This window comes from Ambystoma mexicanum, chromosome 6p, assembly GCF_040938575.1.
Source record: "Ambystoma mexicanum isolate Mex_15411 chromosome 6p, UKY_AmexF1_1, whole genome shotgun sequence".
NCBI lineage: Eukaryota > Metazoa > Chordata > Amphibia > Caudata > Ambystomatidae > Ambystoma > Ambystoma mexicanum.
This window is the reverse complement of record NC_090935.1, coordinates 1,208,131,050-1,208,150,931: the sequence shown is the minus strand read 5'-3', so window position 1 is coordinate 1,208,150,931 and position 19,882 is coordinate 1,208,131,050. Positions and strand designations below refer to the sequence as shown.

Genomic DNA, 19,882 nt, shown 5'->3' with positions numbered 1-19,882 from the left:
TATGGGAAAGATGGTGAAATTTAATACAGCTATGAAAGATATCTCAGGTGGTATGGGAATGTGGGCCTCAATCATCTCAGAACTGTGGGATAACCTTTATCTAATCAAAATAGTAACCTAACCAAAGTTCCTCTATATGATTGACAATATCCACTACAGAATTTTGTAGAAATAGACAAATTGCTGATGAAAATCATATGGAAAAGTAAGGAGCCCTCTCAGTCTCTCAAAACAGTACAGACCCCAACCCACAAAAGTGGATTTGGCCTTCCAAACATTCATGAACCTCGAGCTGTGAAGCAAACTGTGCCTCTCCTTGGACCCATAAGAGACAAAAGTCCCAACTGGGTAAAATTTGAATCGGAAATGGAAGGGGAGAAAATAAAGTCACTCACGACTCCTCCAAAGTATACAACGATCAAAACTCGACCAGTCAATCTACACAATGGGAGAGAGATCATCCAGGAATAGGGTAGAAACAGTGGATAGTGTCCCGCTGAGAACAGATGATTGACGGTTCTGAGAGAATCCCAGCATACTGATCCGTGACAGGCTTGCCTTGCTGTAGCAAAGAATGGGTGGAAGCTCACATACAGATGATGAGGGATTTGGAGAGACGTAATGCATACTGTGGTCATTCTGATAGCTATGCAGGAAGTATGGCCTCCCTTTACAAGAGCTCTGGAATTGCCTGAGTCTTGTCCCAGTGTTAAAGACATTCAAAGCGGGAAGATCAGAAAACCTGGGATCCAGTGATGCATCAAGTGGAGCAAATGTTGTCTCAAAGAGGGTGAACCAGCTTGCAGAAGCTAATATTTTTAGGCATGTCACAGATGAGAACATTTCATATTTTAAGACATTTGCCAGAGACTGGGTAACAGACTGATTAACAGAGCTGGGCATTGACATGCATAAGGAGAAATGGCAACAAATACCTTGCAAATTCCCCAAAGGGACCTTAAAAATGTTTCAACTGAAACAACAACCCTATAACTGATTCTGAAGACCCACAATAAGTATGTGGGGAAGTGGATTTACTGCAGTCCCAATGGACAAAGCATGTTTATGTCCTGGAATAAGGATGAGCATATGAAATCAGCAGGATGCTTGAAAGGAATCATAAATGTATGGGTCCCTAAGAAGCATTTCTTCAGACGAGGTTGTCTAGATGTGATGAGTGATGGGAGAGTGGTCAATGAATCGCCCAGAGTGAGAAGTATAGAGATGGAGCTAAGTACCCCCACTCAAAGCTCTGCCCTCATGCTGCCTATACATTGGGAGACAGAGTGTGAGCCACGTGCAATGCCACTGACAATACCTATACCGAAAAGAATCCTGGAAGTGAGGTACCCATTGAGGAAACCATATATGCACTCACGACAATATGATGGTCATTTGAATGACATCCTGGAGGAAGTGTGAAAATGAGCAAGAGAGATTGGTGACGTCATGCGAAGCAGAGCTGACGCATCCAGAAAAGAGATTGAAGACCATAAACAATCATTATGATGTAAGCAGGAGGTGTTAAAGATGAGCAACATTTCGGGCTCGAGATGAATATGCTCAACCTTCAGAAATGATGAAGAAAATGGCAAGCCATTTTACAATTGTACAGACTCAGTAACGCAAGCAGACAAAGTATTCTTAAAGGCTGGCTACGGAGTGAATAGATTGTGGTGATGCACCAACGTATATGTATAGGAATGCATGAAATATGGATTTTCCACAACACACTTTATAAGATCTTGGACCCAGCGAATAGAAAGGCTTTTTCAGTGTGGCGCAGTTGGAAAACGACTTAATGACGGAGGTAAATTCAAGAAAGGCTTGGCTGTCCCAGCACCAGGAAGTCAAGACCACTGTGAGCCTGAATGTTCATGCAGTAGCTACAAAACGTGTGAAAAGAACAAACTCCTGTCCGAGGTGAGGAACAAGAACATTGAAGATGTCAGGGGCTTATCATTTAATAGTATTTCAAATACAGAAAAGCTCTAAAACATGGTCTCTAGTCACATGGTCGGATGAAAATAGATACTGAGTTGAGCTACTTCGAAACCAAGAGACAAAGTATGCTTATACTCCCTTTTATCATCAGGCATTAAGGAACATTTCCAAGGCCATGTTCAAAGGCTAATTGACTGGCAGGCGGCAAGAGTGATGATAGATGGCAGGCTAATTAGGTGGAAACCTATGGTCATGACCAGCCCACCACCACCTGGGTGCCAGCCTGTGTGCTGCTAGCATGTGTGGAATATTACAGAGGGATACAAAGGTGCCAACCAATTATAGAGGGCCACGTAATAGAGAACCCTATAGTTTGTCTGACCAATAGGACGTTATGAATTTGATGATGTTCATAGTGACTTGCACTAGAGGAAGACTTAGTTGCTCACCTGATGTTAGAGACCCAAACACTTTCCCGGACAAGTATGGAACATATACCTAGATGTTCCCTCTAAGCCAATCACTTTCCCAAGTAGGTTTTTGTAGTTTGCCACGTAGATTGACGTCAGTGATGACGGGTTTTTACTATATAAGCTATGTTTTTTATGAAACTCGCTGAATGAGAAGATCGAGAGGATGTTCGTTGATATTCGTTATACTCCCTTTTTTAGACAATTGATATTAAAACAGACGTACTTTGCCAACTTCCTGGGTCACTGTGATTATTGATGTTTGAGTATGATCTGCATCCCCATCTATCTCAAAGTATTACTACCTCGTCTTAAAAGGCCTAGTGTTGGGTACACAGGTTCATTTGTATGGGCAAGGGCAGGTACAGGGATTAGCATTGCCATGGGTGGGCAAAAAGACAAACAGAGCTCCCAAGCTCTGTGTTGTTTTTCAATTCCCATCTCCCTCCTATCTGTACTCCATTGCACTATTTTCATCTTATATGTATTGCTAAAATGCCAACTAATAATCAAAACAAAAACAAAAAACAAAGAGATCTATTATAGGAGTATATCAAAAATCATACATTCTCTAATTACCTGCTAATGAGAGCTGTTGGTCAAATGTCAGGGGGCGGGGCATAATGGAAGGTTGTTTTGCCACTTCATGAGTAAGATTTGACTATAATGGCACAGCTGTCAAGCACGTTTCACTTGCTGATTGGAGGCCCTATTACATTGGTTCTTTATCCTGGTCCCGGGGGGCAAAATTCAATTTTCTGGCCCTCTAGCAAATGAAAGATCGCCTCCCCTCCCCTGCACTGCAGCGCCGCCCCCCCCGCCCCCGGCCTGATGGAGCACGTTTGCCTCCCTCTAGGGCTTCTTCCTGTCCTGTGTGGGCGGGTGTTCATGCACTGTGCCAGCCTGTGCATTTCTGGAGAGAATAAGCATGATCATGATATGCAATATTCCTGTTCTGCCATTTTGTGATCTTATGCGTTCTTTCCTTAAAAGGGAGCCTGTGCATACTGTGGGATAAGGATGCAAGGTCGTCTGTTCACTTTTTCCAGCACCAAACTGCATTTTTAAGTAACAGGTGATAATTCTCTTGCCAAATTTACAAATTCTCACAAACTTTTTTTTTTTTCTATTTAGGTAAAGGATTTACCGACCCTGCCTTTTATGGTACAAATTCCAATTAAATTTCCTTTATGTAAAATTGAAGAAAACAAATGATTTAAATAACTGAACACAGCTGGAAAATCGGCTGAAAAAATGAACAGTTACACTCAGTTAATTATTGGGAGAAGAAGCGCCTAGGGGGCATTACTTGAAACATAGCAGAACCTCTTTCCCTGCCTCTTAGACCCAACGCGGCCCTGGACTCCCCGTCTCTTGGTGCGTCTGGGGTGTAGATTGCTAATGAAAGGTCGTAGAGTATATATTGTCCCTCCACATAAATCATTGGATGTTATTTGATTAGACCTTTCGTAAAGTGGCCCATTGCATGCTAAAGATTAAAAATGAAAATGTGAGGGCAACTTATTGCAAGTTTCACTTCCGGCTCATTTCTTTCAGGAACCCCCTGAAAGGAATGTGCTTTAGACTTCCATTGGCCACACTGTTATTATGTACATGTCACTGGAAATGCGAGCACCGTCCTGCTTTGTAACCTCTCAACTCTCGGGCATGGCGGCCATCTTCTTTTTAAAGACGAGAACCTGCCTGAAGGCACCAATTGTATTTCCATGTGACTGGCTGCCCGAGACAGGAAGCGAGGAATCGAGCAGAGGTAGACACTGGGGCTATAGCTGCAGAGAAGACACAGAAATACATGCAGACAGTGAATGCATGGTGCTTGATGGACATCAAGTATATGGTTGCTGCAACCTACACGCTGAGCATCCATACCTATCCATCAGATCACACAGAAACAGATAGGACCCTTGTGCAGACAACGTGATTAGAATGAACGCAGGGCACGAGAAAATTGCGATCCCTCTTTCTGAGTAGCAATACATTGTTGGTCAGCTTGACTGAGTGTGACTGTTCATATTCAGGCATGTCGCGAGCGGTGTTTCTTCATGGTCCAGGTGGCTTTCTTACTGCTATTATCACATGCATCATATAGTGCTAGTTACCCTAGACACTCCCGGTGCCTGCTCGACCAATGGTAACTGGTAGTCATCCATCTCCAATGAGTGATGGGTCAATTCTAATTGGGCACACTGGTTCATACCATGAATTCTTTTCAAACATTGACATCAGGCCACTCCAATATATTTGGAATATATGAGTAAAGGCACAAGTGGGAAAACAAGACCCTGTAATTCGGGAATGTTGCATTGCACTAGCCCACCTGTTCCACTGAATGGTTTGTGATGCTGGTTGAGAAAGGATTGTGCATGCAATTTGATGTCTCTCTGGCATGGCGTTTTAATTTTCACATGAACTCAGAACTAAACAGTTGAATACCAGGTGCTCCGATGTCATTACTTGCATGCCCTTGCGTTATAATGCCATCCAGTGCATGCATGCCCACATGCTTTCATTTCTGTGTGCTATGGTGTCATTACTTGCATGTCCGTCTGCCCTCATTTAACTGTTGAATCCTTATGCATTCCAATGCCACCTCGGTCATTCACTGGTGCACCAAAGTGTGATCCGTTTACCCATGCGCACTGCTGTGTGCCACGCATGCCCGTGTGCTCTGATGGTTCACTTGCACTCACAAGTCTCCCTGGAGCATAGCTCGTATGTCCATTAGCTCTGAATTCATCACTGGCATTTTCCTGCTTTAGGATGACATCATTGCGTACCCACGCACTCTGATTGCACTCTGATTGCAGTACTGCGAAGTACAGAGTACGATGCTCCCATGTTAGAGCATGCAAACCATTTCCCTCGCTTTTGGAATAATACTTAAAGACAAAGCTCGCCCTTCTGACCAAAAAATACCATTGAACAAATGGATTCCATTATTTTGATACGTTAATTATTCCTAATGAGATTAGTTACTTGTTTCCGGGTCTGTGACTGGTTTACTTTGGTGTGTCCAGATTTAGCGTGCCGTAACTACTGCAGATGCATATGGCCATTCTCACCAGGCCTGACATTCTGTTTTCCAAGGAGCTACTCACATCTGGTCCGTCTGAGATTTCTTTTAAACGCTCCTCCATTCGTTTTTATTCTGACTTCAGAAGTAACTCCCCACTCCAAAACCTACGATTAAAAATCAGATGACAACTACTCGGATGTTTGACAACTATGTTGTATAATAATCAGGCCGTATTAGATGTTGTTTACTTGCTTTAATGATTACATGAGCGATGCAATATATATATGTGTGACAGTTACTTCATTGTCATGAGTACTCATGAGGCTCTGGTAAGTCTCTGGTGTCTCTGTAGGCTGGGGAGCTCCTATTCTCCCGCTAGAGGAGGAGCGCCGCGAGCTGCTGCTGCTCCGTTGCTCTCTCGCGCTCTGCCGGCTTCCTTCCTGGAAGTGCGCTTCACGTAGAATGTGTCTCATTGAGAAATTGCTACTGAATCTCGCAAGTGTGTTCTAGATACCTCCCTTTGGTAAATACACCAACAGTTTACCCCATTACATAATCATCATACTTCACCGGTCTTCTCCATTCTTTCCTGGGCCAGTTCTCCTTTTCTCCCCCGTCGGTCTGCATGTCAGTTACTTCTGGACTGAGGTCAGGCTGCTCTAGTTCCGTCTCAGCTTCTATCAGGAGTACCCCATGTTGGTCTGAATCATGTTCCTTTGCTGTCACCTGGTCGGGGTCTTCTCGTGTTCATTTCTCTGCTCTTACTCCCCCGTGGGGCTGATATCTCTGAAAAACTGCCACTCGTTCCATATTCCATTTGCGGCCATCTTGGCTGAAGACGTGGTTGGTTCCTCTTTGCACTACCTAGATTGGTCAACTGAACTTGGACCCAGTAACCTGGTCTTTGCGCGATAACCAGATTTTGATTCTATTGTCTTCTCTGACTCCTCGACTTTGGGTTGCTCTTCACTGGTTGCTCCATTTTGTTCATCTGTATCTTGCTGTTCTTTATCCTCCATACTACATCCTCCATATTCACCTCTTCATCCTCCCTTATACTTGACAACCATGGAGGTACCAGGGTGGACGGCGCTCTTCTCCCCCTTAGCATATGGAACGGTGACACTTGGGTGATACCAATGGGGGTCAAGCAGTGGGCTGCTATGGCTTCCTTAACTGTCTTTAATGGGTCAATTCAGGATGCCGTGGCCAGCTGTATTGCTCCTTTGATAAACCTGTTCACCCTTTCCACCAGTCCATTGGCCGGGGGGTGGTACAGTGCTGCTTTGATCTGCCTTATGTTTTTTTCCCATGAAAGTCTCCATTTCACATGAGACCAGTTGAACTCCATTGTCTGTGACAATGTCTTTTGGTAGTCCTTCCCTCTGAGACATTGCTATTAACACATCAATCACAGTCGTGGTGGTGATGTTCGGCACAAATTCAGCTTCCACCCACTTTGATAAATAGTCAATCATAACCACTACCATATCGATGTTCTGGGGGCATAGCTTCCAGGGGGGGCAATACAATCCAAGCCTAACTTTTGCCACACCCCGTCCGCGACTTCTGTGGGTATTAGTGGCACTTGTCTGCAACCTCTTGTCACTGCTTAGACATTCATGACATCTGTCGATCATCGTGCGTATGTCCTGATCCATGGTAGGCCACCAGTACTCCTCACGCACCCAGCGTTGTGTCATGGTACTTCCTAAATGTCCCGAATGGGCCCTATATAGGAGGATCTTTCTCATGCCTAATGGCGGGATCACTTGATCATCCTTGATTATCAATCATTCTGCCTCGAAGGTGTCTTCAGCCACTTTCCAATATGGCCTCATACCCTCTGGGATGGCCCTTTTTATTACAGCCAGCCTCTCCTAAACCATTCAGTGAGCCTCATCATTGTGGAATCTTTACTGACTTCTTCAATCAAAACAAATTTAGACTGCAAAGGTCTTTGCATACCCTCAAATCGTTTGAGTTCTGTATTTTGATTAGCACCACTGGACTCAACCACTTGCAGATTACACTTCTTCAATGATGCCCTCTTTCACCATCTTTTCCAGTTTCAGCTTCAACACGTTCCTTGCTGTTGCTGGCACTGGACGTACCTTGTTCGTTATAGGGACTGCATTGGTTCTGACCATTATCTTATGTGCATAGTTTTTGATTCTACTAGACCCTTCAGAGAACAACTTGGGGAAATCTTCTTTTGATACCGGCGCTCCTCCTGCATCTACCACCATTACTTGGTCCTCCTTACTGGGATCTAGCTTGATTTAAAGGTTGGGTTAATTGTCCCGTCCCAGGACCGCTGGACCTTCCTTTGCAAAGTAAAGTCGGGCCTGGCTTCTCTCCCTTTAAACTCAATGACACTATCAAATGTATTGAGGCACATTTGAATACAGTGGGCTTTTATTTGGTCTTCAACACTTCTACATTGTCACTTCCTACTATTTCCTAATATATGTGGATGGGTAGTATTTTCAGATCTGACCCCGAATCGCCCATCACTCTCATCTCCTTAACATCTACATTGAGGATGCAATGTGGCTTTGCCCTCCTGGCCCTTGAGCTATTTATTACCCATTATTATGGTTGGTCTTCCTTCTTCTTCAAACAAACTGTTTCCTTCATCCCCTTCTTCGGCTTGTATGGCTTTCACTTTTTTTTGCACCACTTACATGTGACTGTGAAGTGCCTGAACCTCTTGCAGTTGTAACACTCTTTGTCAATCGCAGGACATTCTCTGTCATTGGCTAAGTGCTGTGTACTGGTTCATCTGTGGCACTTGAGGGGTTCCCTTCTACACCATCTCTCCTCTCAGAGTTCAAATGACTGCTTCTCTGTCTTCCCTCTAAACACCACAGCCTGGACTTCCATAGCCACTGGGCTATCAGCAAACTCCTTGCATCTGCCCATAGTCTCTTTTACTGCTCTCGCACTTTCAACGGCCTTGTCCAATTGAAGTTCTTTCTCCAAGATGTAACGTGAGCATGTCACAAATCATGTTTTCTGCATTATTACCAAAATTGCAAAGCGCCACCAACTCACGCAATTTCATGACGGAATCATCCACACGTTCAGTGGGTTCCTGTTTCCGGCCGTAGCACTTCATTCTATGTAGTACAGTGTTCTCCTTGCTGGAAAATCTCTTGACAATTCTCCTCAAAGTTTCCTTGTACAGATTATCGTCGTCGACCGCAATCACCTCTGGCGTGAGGCTGGCAAACACTCTTTGTCCTTACACTCCTAATGCGTTGAGAAGCTTTCCCTCTTCCTCGCAGCTGTGAAGTCCACACCACCCAGTGCGTCCACATTTGTCACAAACAGGGACTCCCACTGAGGACATTTTATGGTGGGCTTACCTGGAGTTTGTAGAAACGGTGCGGATGGTGTCGCAACTTGCATCATTGGTCGTGGTATATCAGTCTGATCGTCGTTGCCAATTATGATGTAGAATAAACAGGCCTAATTAGATGTTGGTTACTTGCTTTAATGATTACATGAGCAACGCAATATATGTGGGGGACAGTTACTTCACTGTCATGAGTACTCATGAGTCTCTGGCAAGTCTATGATGTCTCTGTATGCTGGGCAGCTCCTGTTCTCCCATTAGAGCAGGAACACCGGGAGCTGCTGCTGCTCCGTTGCTCTTTTGTGCTGTGCCGGCTTCCTTCCAGGAAGCGCGCTTCGGGTACCGCGTGTCTCATGAGAACTCGGCGCTGCTGAGTCGCGCGAGTGCATTCTGCAAACTACCTTTGAAGAAAAACATGATGGCCACGTACGGTCTGGAAACACAGCTGGCGGTTGTGTTTTTCAGAAAAAATGTTGCCAGGAAAATCAGTGGAAATTTGAAATTCCGTTTTAAAATATTGTGGAAGGGGATTTTCACCGCCTGAACTGACGTCTCACAAGCATTGGCCAATGGCAGCATGTGCTTCGGTGCTGGGTGCCTTTTTTGTTTGTCGGCGAGAAAAGCAGCCATCACATGACAAAGGGAGTGGCAACGTGGGGCGCCGGGGAACCAGATGTAGAGAAGTCGGATACACACGTCGCACAGAGTGATGCACTGCCATCGTACGCTGCCTTTCCTTCTTAGAACACCCCCGTGGCAGAAAAGGAAGTGGAAGAAGGGCGCAGATTTATCTCAAAAACATTTTAGGAAAGCATCCCTGGAAGCTTAGAGTTGGGCACTTGCACTAAAGTGAGCGGCAATGACAAGCCATCAAAACAGACTGAAAACTGCATGGTGTTTTCTCAAAATTTTCCTCTAGCCATATTTTGCACCAACCATTTTCCTTGACTTACTCTTTCTGCAAAATGTTACTACAAGTGCAATGAAGAGGGGTGGGTTTTACACCCTGCGGGCAGCTTGACAGGCTCGATCGTTGCCTGCGACGTCCCCAGTGACCTCGAAGTGCACAGCTGCACCTTCTTTGCAGTTCCCCTCACTTGGCGGTGGAGTCTCCCTGCTCTCAAAGAAAAATGGCAGGAAAAAGTGGAGACAATATGTTTGGCAGGGTGGCTGACGACTGAGCCGCTGACTGGCGTCACCTGAGATCTGGGCACAGCAGATAATTGAATTCCATTGAGTGTGGAAGAAATCATGTGACTTATTCGGACCTATAGCATAAGGTCAGGATCTTCTTGGTGAAGAGATTTGCTTTTGCCTACCGAATGCCTTGGAGGCTGCTGCTTGTGAATGGACGCTACTATGGCTCAATACTGACCTAAGGGCTGATTGAGTCCGGCTTATTGGGAACGACATTCTCTGAGCCATAGAAAGGTTGGGAATGCAAGGCTCACAGTTCAGGGGGGGTTTACTCACACCAGACATTCCTGGATGAATGTGAAACTGAACATGCTGAAAAAGTCTTATTTGGACCAAAAAGCATCGAAATATGTACGAGTGACTGGCATAGCAGAAATTAAATATATATGCAAGACTGGTGCTATACACACCTTAAGCCAAGTTCCCTATATCACTTGATGCACCACTCTGTTCTGTGGACAGAACCCCAAGGAATGCACGTGCATGTAGTGATTGAAGAAAACGCTTAAAGGGAACCTCCAGGGCCTCTATTACAGCAACTTTACACTGGCACAATTTTATTTTTCATGGTATTTTCAATGGGGTCAAAAAATGATTTGGAGCAAAAGCTTTTTGAACGAATGTGAATTGTCGCTCGGATAATGTGGGCCCTGGCACACATGAACTTGCGGAACGCTGGCCACAGGTGCCTTCAGGCGAGAGTGAGGCTCTGCTTAGCTCTCAGAGGCTACACAAGAAATGAGGGAAAGAGGGGGCTCTGAAAAGTCGAGAGTCTAACGGCGGTGAGGATAAAAAGCACCCCAGCGGGTTACACTGCTGCCGCGGTGGCCAGAGCCATTCATAACCCTTGCACGTGAACAAGTGAAACCATTTCAAAGCCAGAAGTTTCTTTTAACAAGGGTGCTACTTGACATGCTGATACAAAGGAAAGGTGTTAAATGTGAACAAGGAGTTCGGTCAAAGAGAATATGGTCCTGAAGAAGGTAGGGTGGTTTTGCAGATGCCAGCTTCATCTTATCCCATTCGAAACTTGTGCAGACGAAGGAACTGACCTGATAATACAAGACAGTAGTGTTTGAAAAGCAGTCAATCTTTATCATAGTACAACTTTTGTACAATTCTGAAAATCGCACATCAATGGCTGATACATATGTCCGAAAATTGGTGCAAGTGCTTAGTCCTATCTAAAAAATAAAATAATATAGAAACTGCATTGACTCTGCTTGACCAGCAGTTGGGATGAGGGAGCTGCAACTGCGCGCAACCCTCAAGAATCCACAAAATCTCTGCCAGGGTGGTGGCCAATAGCAGCCAAGTTAATGGTCCTCTACAGCAGCGAGAGGAACATGTACAGACTCACAGATGACACAAGACAGGGGAGGTAGGGTAGAAGAAAATACCATCTACTAGGCAGCGCACCATTATCCAAGCCGGCCCAGTCCCAGGAATGGGGTTCGCTCCGTCCTAACATGAAAGCAGCATCATCCCGAACTTGCAGACACCGCTGAACTCGCTCACGCACTTATGGACGGTGGCGTCACAAGCACTTCGGAGCACCAGCATACTCTTACTTCAGGTAGCCTTCCTTCCCGCCAGTAAAAGTTCGCAAGCGTGCACCGGTGTCCAGGATCCGTATCCCCTTCTAGAGGAACACAATGCCGTGCTCGCAAAGAAATATCCAAGCATCAGCCTTTTTGAGTAGATTCCTGTAAGGACCTTGTTTACAATGTAAACAATGAAGCACAATCGCATTGTGCATCCCTACTAATGTGTCATTTGAAATAAAATAGCCTCTAGGGATGCAGTCCTCTCACCTGGCCTTGAAGCTCTAGGATATGTGCATTCTCGTGTCACACTGAAGTTTCTTCTTTTCTTCTCAGTTGTTGACATTGGAAACACTGGACCTGAGTCACTTTGTCTTAAACTTGACAACAATGAAAAAAAAGAAATAGACAGTGATAGCTCAGCCAGCAGTGGACCTGCCGCGATTATTGATTGGCTAGACAATTCATTGGCTGAGTTATTGATTGATTAGCGGAGTGTGGAGACTAATGTCTTAATGCATTTACGCCCATCAGCTGAGGACCTGCAAAGGAAGAAGTGCCCTGCTCACCTCCAGCGACCAACAGAAAGATTGACATTGTCATCTTTTTCCAGATGTTGGTACAACCTTGGAAGAAGTGATGCAGCCTCTAGCTCCAGACTAGTAAAATACGTTCTTGGGAAAGTAGGTATCTGACAGTAATCACTTAAATATGTATTTAATTAATTGAAATGTTTTGTGATGCCCTGACATGCCACTGTTGGCTAATCAGCAGCGGGAGACTTGTGGATTCCCTGAATCAGCACCGGGATCTCCCAAGTCGTGAGAGGCTTCTCTGGGACAGAACGTTCCTTCTTGCCAGGCCAGAGGCAACAGCACTCCTTTGCTTAGATATCGTGCCGCGCATGCCCCCTTTCTATCGCAGGGATGGTCCTGATGCTGTTGAATGTCTTCATGGAGAGACATGTGGCCTATGAGAATGAACTGGGCTTTGGGAAGCATCTGGTTGAAGAAGAACCATGCAGTGTAAGGTGGCTCTGTCCTAAACTGCGTTTTGGCACGCTACACCTTGCAGTTTTGAAGCAGAGATGAAGGGATGGTGGCAATGGTATCTGCCTCTCCTGCACATCTGGTGGCAAAGATGTGTCACACCTTCTTTGTTGTTGCCTATCATATGACAAGGATAGAAACAACTGTTGACTCCCGGCACTGAGAACAGTGGGTGTCCATTACTGCAGGGATGCCATTACTGTGCATGGGCAGAGCACCACCGATGTTACGGTTTTTGCTGTCATCAACTGCCTCAAAAGGGTGTGAGCCATGAGATCAAGATATGATGGTGATGTTGTATGATGAGCCATTATTGATGTGACAGGTCTTAGGTTATATAGCTCGATCGGGACGTCAAATTTAGTATACAGCTTTAGGGCCAGCACTTTAATGAAACCCTTTGTCAACATAAAATGCTAAGATGTTTGTGAATCTAATCGTTTTTTAATATTTATTTCAATTGATAGTTGTTATGAATGGTGTTTCAATCTACAGGAGAGTTCAGTGTGGTTTTAAGGAAGTAACGTGTGTATAATGTATTTGTTGTGCAAACATTTTCTTAAAAAAACGTATTAAGGAGCTTATAAAGAGACATGTCTTGAAGGCTCCTATGAAGGAAGTTATGCTTGAATGATCCCTCAGGTAGGCATCTAGGAGTTCTATAGTTGGTGGTCTGATCCTCTGATGGTTTCTCCTCCATGTTACTAATTCTTGAGCCTGGTTTAGGGGAGTTAGCCCTCAGGTGGGGTTCCAGGAATTCCATAGTAGGTGGCCTGATCATCTGATGGTTTCTCTTCCATGTTCCTGATCCTTGAGCCTGGTTTGGTGGAGTGATTTCTTGGATGGGCTTCTAGGAATTCCATAGTTGGTGGTCTGATCCTCTGATGGTTTCTCTTCCATGTTCCTGATCCTTGAGCCTGGTTTGGTGGAGTGATTTCTTGGATGGGCTTTTAGAAATTCCATAGTTGATGGTCAGATCCTCTGATGGTTTCTCTTCCATGTTCCTGATCCTTGGGCCTGGTTTGGTGGAGTGATTTCTTGGATGGGCTTTTAGAAATTCCATAGTTGATGGTCAGATCCTCTGATGGTTTCTCCTCTGTGTTTACTAATGCTTGAGCCTAGTTTGGGGGAGTTATCCCTCAGATGGGATTCTAGGAATTCCATAGTTGATGCTCTGACCAGCTGATCGTTTCACCCCCATGTTCCTGATCCTTGAGTCTGGTTTGGGGGATAATCCTCAGTGGGATTGGCACATAGTGTTCATGATTGGATGTGAAACAGGTGTCCAACTGTGCATAGAAGCTCTTTGGGACATTTAGGTGTTTTGCAATTGGATCCCACATCCTAGGTAGGGTTATGTGTCCATGGGTGATTTATTTAGAGGTAGTACACTATTCATGCATTGTTACATAGTGTACACTATAAGAATAAGAGGGCCCCCTGGGCTGAGGTAGTTCTATCAGCACCTCTTTAGCAAGCACAATCCCCTCTGAAGTCATCCATGCAACTCAACAGGAAAAGTGCATTGTATGTCCCTACTTATGGATCAGGGTGGGTTGTTACCTGCGGACATTACCATGAACCAGCAGGAGAATTATTTTTACAAATTAAAAGGAAGCGTCAACAAAATCCCTCTCTTTTAAGAGGTTTTGGTTAAACATCTCCCTCCAGGGGTCCTGCATTTGACCTGCATTCCATAATCTCCCTCCATGGTGGAATTTGTCATTTCTTGGTGCAGAAGCTTGCGGAATGCATTAAGAATTGGCGTGATGAGGCTTATTGTGAATCTGCTCTAGCTTTATAACATTTCATGGTGACTACTCCACCCTCTGGCTAGATTTACATTTCATACATCTTGATGGAGCATAGAACCCATGTTACAAGAAATGTGCACTTGTGCAATGATTTTGTGCACAATATTTGCAACTGGTCAACACTTTCCCTGGTGCAGGAATGCATTGAAGTAAAATGTATTTTCACCACCCAAGTGTGTTGCGCTATGGCAAATGGCATGCAAAATTTGAAGCAAGTCAACATTTGCAGAAGGTATATTTTCTTAGTTGCCAGAAAGGCCACCTAAGGTGATATGTCTTATTTCTTGGCAGATATACTTTAGATTGGAATGATAATCTGTTCTTCGGATTTTTACTATAACGACAGTGAAGACAAAGAATGTTTCTTTTTTCTTCTAAGAATACTATGACACCACCTCCAGTGACTTCCGGGAAACCACAGATAACAGGTTCACCAATGTGTCGACAGAGGGAAAAGAAGACAGCATCACGGTGAGTGCCCATGGGCTCCAGTCTGACTCTCTGGGGCGTGGGGAGGGTGGCTGTGTGATCAGAGGTTTAGTTGAGCACTCATGGGGGGTGGGTATGGGGTGGGGTCTGAGTTTTAAACATAAATTCACTCTGATTTCCAAAAGGTCCTTTTTCTGCTATCTTGATTTTTGTCACGTTTACCACCTTTTCTGATTGAAGGTTTCTGGGGAACTGAGAGGATTGTCAGAACAATGTTCTGATTTAATTAAGGTGTCTTTGACATCCAATGGTTGTCTTCTTTAGTGGCACCTGCAATGATCCAGTCAGGCCTATCCATGTTTGGGCTGATGAATCATTGGCGGAGACTGAACCATCAGTCGTGAGACCTGGGCTAGAACTTTATTGAACACTCATATCTGCACTGAACACATCTGGCTCCTTTGTATAGCAGGACAGTAGAAAGGATTAGGGTTGGAGGTTGAAGGGGAATGGGGTTTAATGACAAGCAAATGCCAACCCCCCCCACCCCCAAGAGAATGGGAAATACAGGATCAATGCAGCAAATTAAATTGTAGTGTCACTCCCTTTTCACCTGCAAATGCCACAAAGCAATTCAGAGGACAACACAACTAAACTGATTAGGGATGGATGGCAAACATAGAGACAGAACCTCCTTGTGATCCATGGCCCAATGCCTTCCCACCCATCAGGTCACAAGGGCCTGCAACCTTCCTTAGGTTCACCAGATGTTTTGCACTACAACTTCCATCAGCCCTAATCAGCATAGTCAATGGTGAAGGATTACAGGTGTCGTAGTCTACAACATCTGGAGAGCAGTGGGTTCAGAACACTGAAACATGTGCATTAAGGTGGCATCTTGGTAAAAAAGCTTTCCCAAACTGACTTGCTGATAAATTATGCCCAGCCTATATATCTAGGAACATTTAGGAAATTGAGTCTGTTTTGCTTTAAATCTATCGTGTGTGTGTGTGATGTAATATAACTATTCAACGGCCAAAAAATCGACTAAAATAAAACATTTCAAATTGAAGATCATATTCAAAACAAAATAGGATAATGCAATTACCACTCCCTCAGTGATCGAAGTGGGCAGGAGCGGTTGGGTGTGGAGCTTCTCTGCGTTTTTAAGTTTTACTGCTCCTATACTTTTATTTTAAAAAGAAAGCGTTTGGGAATGGTTTTGTTTTAAACTAAAAGTGTAGCAAGAAGTCGAAACGTGCACCTGTGTGCAGTGCACTGAACATTCACTTAAACAGCAGGTGCATGTGTTTGGGGGTTTGTATTGTGCGTGGGAGGGGGCGTGGCAATGGGGTTTGTGGGGAGCGGGGGCAGGCCAGAAGGGAACATAGTTCCTCTACTTCTTTTCGTACACTTCGTCCACTGACAACTTCTCCAAAGTTCTGCTGCGATTTACATTGAAATAGGTTTTGAATAGTGATGATTTTCTGAAAGGAAGGAACTCTAATAATTGCAGACAAGATAATGAAAAGGTATCCTTTCTGACATTAGCACTTGAAACCCTGCCTACTGTGATGAAAAGGAGTGAGAGGGACATGTGAGTCCTGCCAACTAGCTCTCAAAGGTCTAGGAACATACCCGCCACATTGAACCCCTCCGCGAGGAACCTGTCTGCATGCTGCAAGGAAGTATGCAAATAGGACTTCCGGTAGAATACGGGGAGCGGAACAAAATAATCCCAGTATTTAGTGCTGAAGCATAAAGTGAAGGTTTTACTGCGTGCACCTCTCCCGCGAATCCCGCAACGCCTCTTCCACAGCTGCCTGGTCCAGGCCTTAATCATAGCTGGCAGCTCCTCAAAAGCAGTTTCACAGAAATTACTGTATAACCACAAAGATGGGAGGTTTGGCATGCAAAGGAGCTACATGTTGCGGCTAGTGGAACGGCCCATTTAGGGGTGGGGCCAAGACTGATTTTCATACACTCCTCACACTCTGTAATGGCAGAAATTGACTAAAAAACAGAAGCAGCTCGGCGAAATTGACAACAGTTATGATTCAGTCAAAGCATTAAATCCATTGTTTTACGGAAAGCTGTGAACTTGTGGCCACAGTCTCAAAGAAGATCAACAGATTCTGACGCCATCCTTTCTATATGCCCCCATATGAACTGTATTCAAGGGCACCCCGGCCGCCCCGCTCCACGTCATTTTGGGCTAATTTTCCAGATCCATTAGTCTCCCAGTACGCATAGCAAACTTGCACAGATGGGACACTCTCCGCCCTTCTCAAGCTGATGAACATGCTTCTTTGCCATCCTCTATAGCACCAAGATGCCTTTGGATGAATGATGTACTTGATAAACCCCAAAATACAAATAAAAAATAGAAATTCAAAACAGATGAAAGGCTTCATTATCCAACCCTGAAACTAATTCCAGAAACCAGCGAACGCAGCAAGTAAAGGGCACCTTGCCTCCAGTTGACGTGACACTGAGCTGGAGGCTCCAGCTCAGTGTTACGTAAACTTAAGTATCGATCTGGCCCAGTGCTTGTTAAAGAATCATGCTGCGCTGGGCACTACCTTTAAACACACTTTACAAGAACAGCAGCAGGCTCAGTTCTGTTTTTTGGGTAACACTTGTGTACAAGTATCAGCCGGACAACAGAACTGAGCCCCCTGCTGTTCTGCATTTGTGGTGGGTTGGTGCAATTAGTGACCGGGCAAAATGGGGGCTTAAGGGTGCGTAGCACCGAAAAATGTCGCACAGGGTGCTGGCAGACCTGGGGCTGGCACTGCCAGAAACTCTAGCAATGCCTTAGCACATCGCCCCTTCAGTGCACTCTCAACAAAGTCTCCCTAGGTTTCCTGACAGCAGCTTTGTTTACAGAGAGCAGACAGGGTTTCACTGGCGGCCATTTTAGCTTTCGGGCACCTTGTCTAAACTGACCAATGGTTTCTTCCAGGTATACGTTGTGGTGGGGATTGCAGTACTGGTGTGCACAGGCTTGGTGGTCATGCTGATAATCCTGAAGTTTGGCAGGCACTCCAAGTTTGGACTGAAAGGTAAGAAATGCAGCCTCTCTGCACCTAGCTGCATTACACCATCAACCATCCCCCGAAGTTCTGCACGCGGCACAGCCGTGGTACTGGTAGCCAGGAACACAAGACCTTACTGAGGTCATCCAAGGCCCTAAGCATGCAGCCACAGTACACTGGAGAAAGGTAGACTCAGAGTGAGATATTGCTTCTTTTACTTGCATGCCACATAGTTTAGGTGCACTCATGCATAACTTCAAAAACGCGCCTATAGTGCAACAATAGCACACATGTATGTGTGCACATACTGACAACCACTTTTACATAGCACACAACATGCCATACACACATAAACAGCCATACATCCACACACATTCACTGACAAAAAAGAAAACTGAACTGTACAGTTTACTCCATGCACACGTCAATGTATACAATAATTAGATCATGAAATACCAATGTTAGCGACATGCCAAATGCATCAAGAAATAGATACTGAAGTCATGTTGCTTGAGCTGCTGTAAAAGCAATGCCTTGTGCTGAGCAGTTGCATAGCAGCCCTCTCCAGTGGTTGGAAGAAGTATCATGTGTGTTTTTACCAGTTGTTGATTTATTGTTAATTCTGTCCGCATGCTCTAACTTTCCTTCGCTTGTCTATCTGCCTATCCTTGTACCTGGCTCTCTGTATCTTTGCTCCTCTTTACCTCTGTCGCCTCTTACTGCAAAAGAAGCATAACATCAATCGTAAAAAGTACTCACAATAAAACTACTTAGGGCCTGATTCATGGAATATTTGCCCGCTTCCAAGTGAATTTGCGCTGCTGAAAAGTGACTTTGCACTGCCGGCACAAACCCTGATTCATGGAACCGCGCAAAGTGTATTTTTACCCTGCAAAGTCTGTGCTCGGCCATTTTGAACTGCAAAAATTAGTATGCGCTGAATTTTCCCGGACTTTGCACCTCAAAAATACTCTTTGCATGGTTCCATGAATCAGGGTTGGTGTTGGCAGTGCAAAGTCACTTTTCAGCAGCGCAAAGTCACTTTCAACCTGGCAAGTATTCCATGAATCGGGCCCTTAGTGTCACCAATGTTTCTTTTCATTGGATGTGAAAATGTTTCTGGACCCGGCCTTAGAATGTGCGGGCCCGTGGTGTCAAAGGATGTGTTTGGCACCCTAATTTGCATATGTGGTGACATCACAGAAAATGACAGTCCAAGTTTGAGTCTTTGATACTAGAGGGTTTCATCAGACGTTACATTGAAAGCAGTTGCAAGGGGTTAGCCAAGAGACAAACTTGCTGATGTTTAATATGTAAAAGTCATTGTTGTGATTATAAATTGATCAATAGCGTGAATGACGATTTTTTTAAGTGGTGGACTGTGTAAGCTGAATCACTTCTGATTTTATCAATTAAGGCATAGTGCGATAAATGGATTTGCCGGGCGCACCGGCTTTGGTTTCATGGCAAAGGTGTGATTTGAGACCAGTCTGCAACTCAGGCACATGCACGCATCTTACCAGCTGTACTTACTTGGTTGAAATATTGTTTGCAGCACGTATTTTTGCAACGTTTGTTTGCAAACACCATGTGACTTCGGAATGATGTGGAAACAAATTGTGTTTTGCTAACTGAAGGTAACTGTTGCATTTACCGTGGTTTCCTGATTGCTAATATTTTATGATGTATATATTTGGCCATATTGTCCAAAATAGCAATATGCTTTTGATTCCGAAGCTACGAGCGAGGATTATTTTGACTGTCAAAGAAATGAATCTCCAAGCAATGCTTTTATTACTAATATAAGGCAAGCTATAGGACTACCTTACAGGTTCAAAGGACCTCAGGGCCGGAATTGGGGCTTGGAGAGACAGCACCAAGGGCCTCTACTGCAGGATTGCCGTATAGTGTGGCCGAAGCAGTGCCCGATTAGTAGGAGGGTTTTGTGACAGTGAGAGTAAGCAATGTCTCAGGTCTTTCGGGTGTTAGCAAAATCAGC

General features: G+C 44.7%; 1 protein-coding gene across 6 annotated transcripts in view; it reads left to right on the top strand.

Moving 5' to 3' along the window:
* The window catches only part of NTRK2 (neurotrophic receptor tyrosine kinase 2), a 663,657-nt gene that overhangs the window by 211,594 nt on the left and 432,181 nt on the right, over positions 1-19,882 (top strand). For 4 of the 6 annotated variants that reach the window (XM_069625859.1, XM_069625857.1, XM_069625862.1 and 1 more), the window contains 3 exons: positions 3,549-3,578; positions 14,796-14,887; positions 17,811-17,910. In XM_069625859.1, coding sequence (XP_069481960.1) covers positions 3,549-3,578; positions 14,796-14,887; positions 17,811-17,910 — 222 coding nt within the window. The remainder of the gene's footprint in view (positions 1-3,548; positions 3,579-14,795; positions 14,888-17,810; positions 17,911-19,882) is intronic. The other 2 variants (XM_069625860.1, XM_069625858.1) reach the window with 1 other exon arrangement.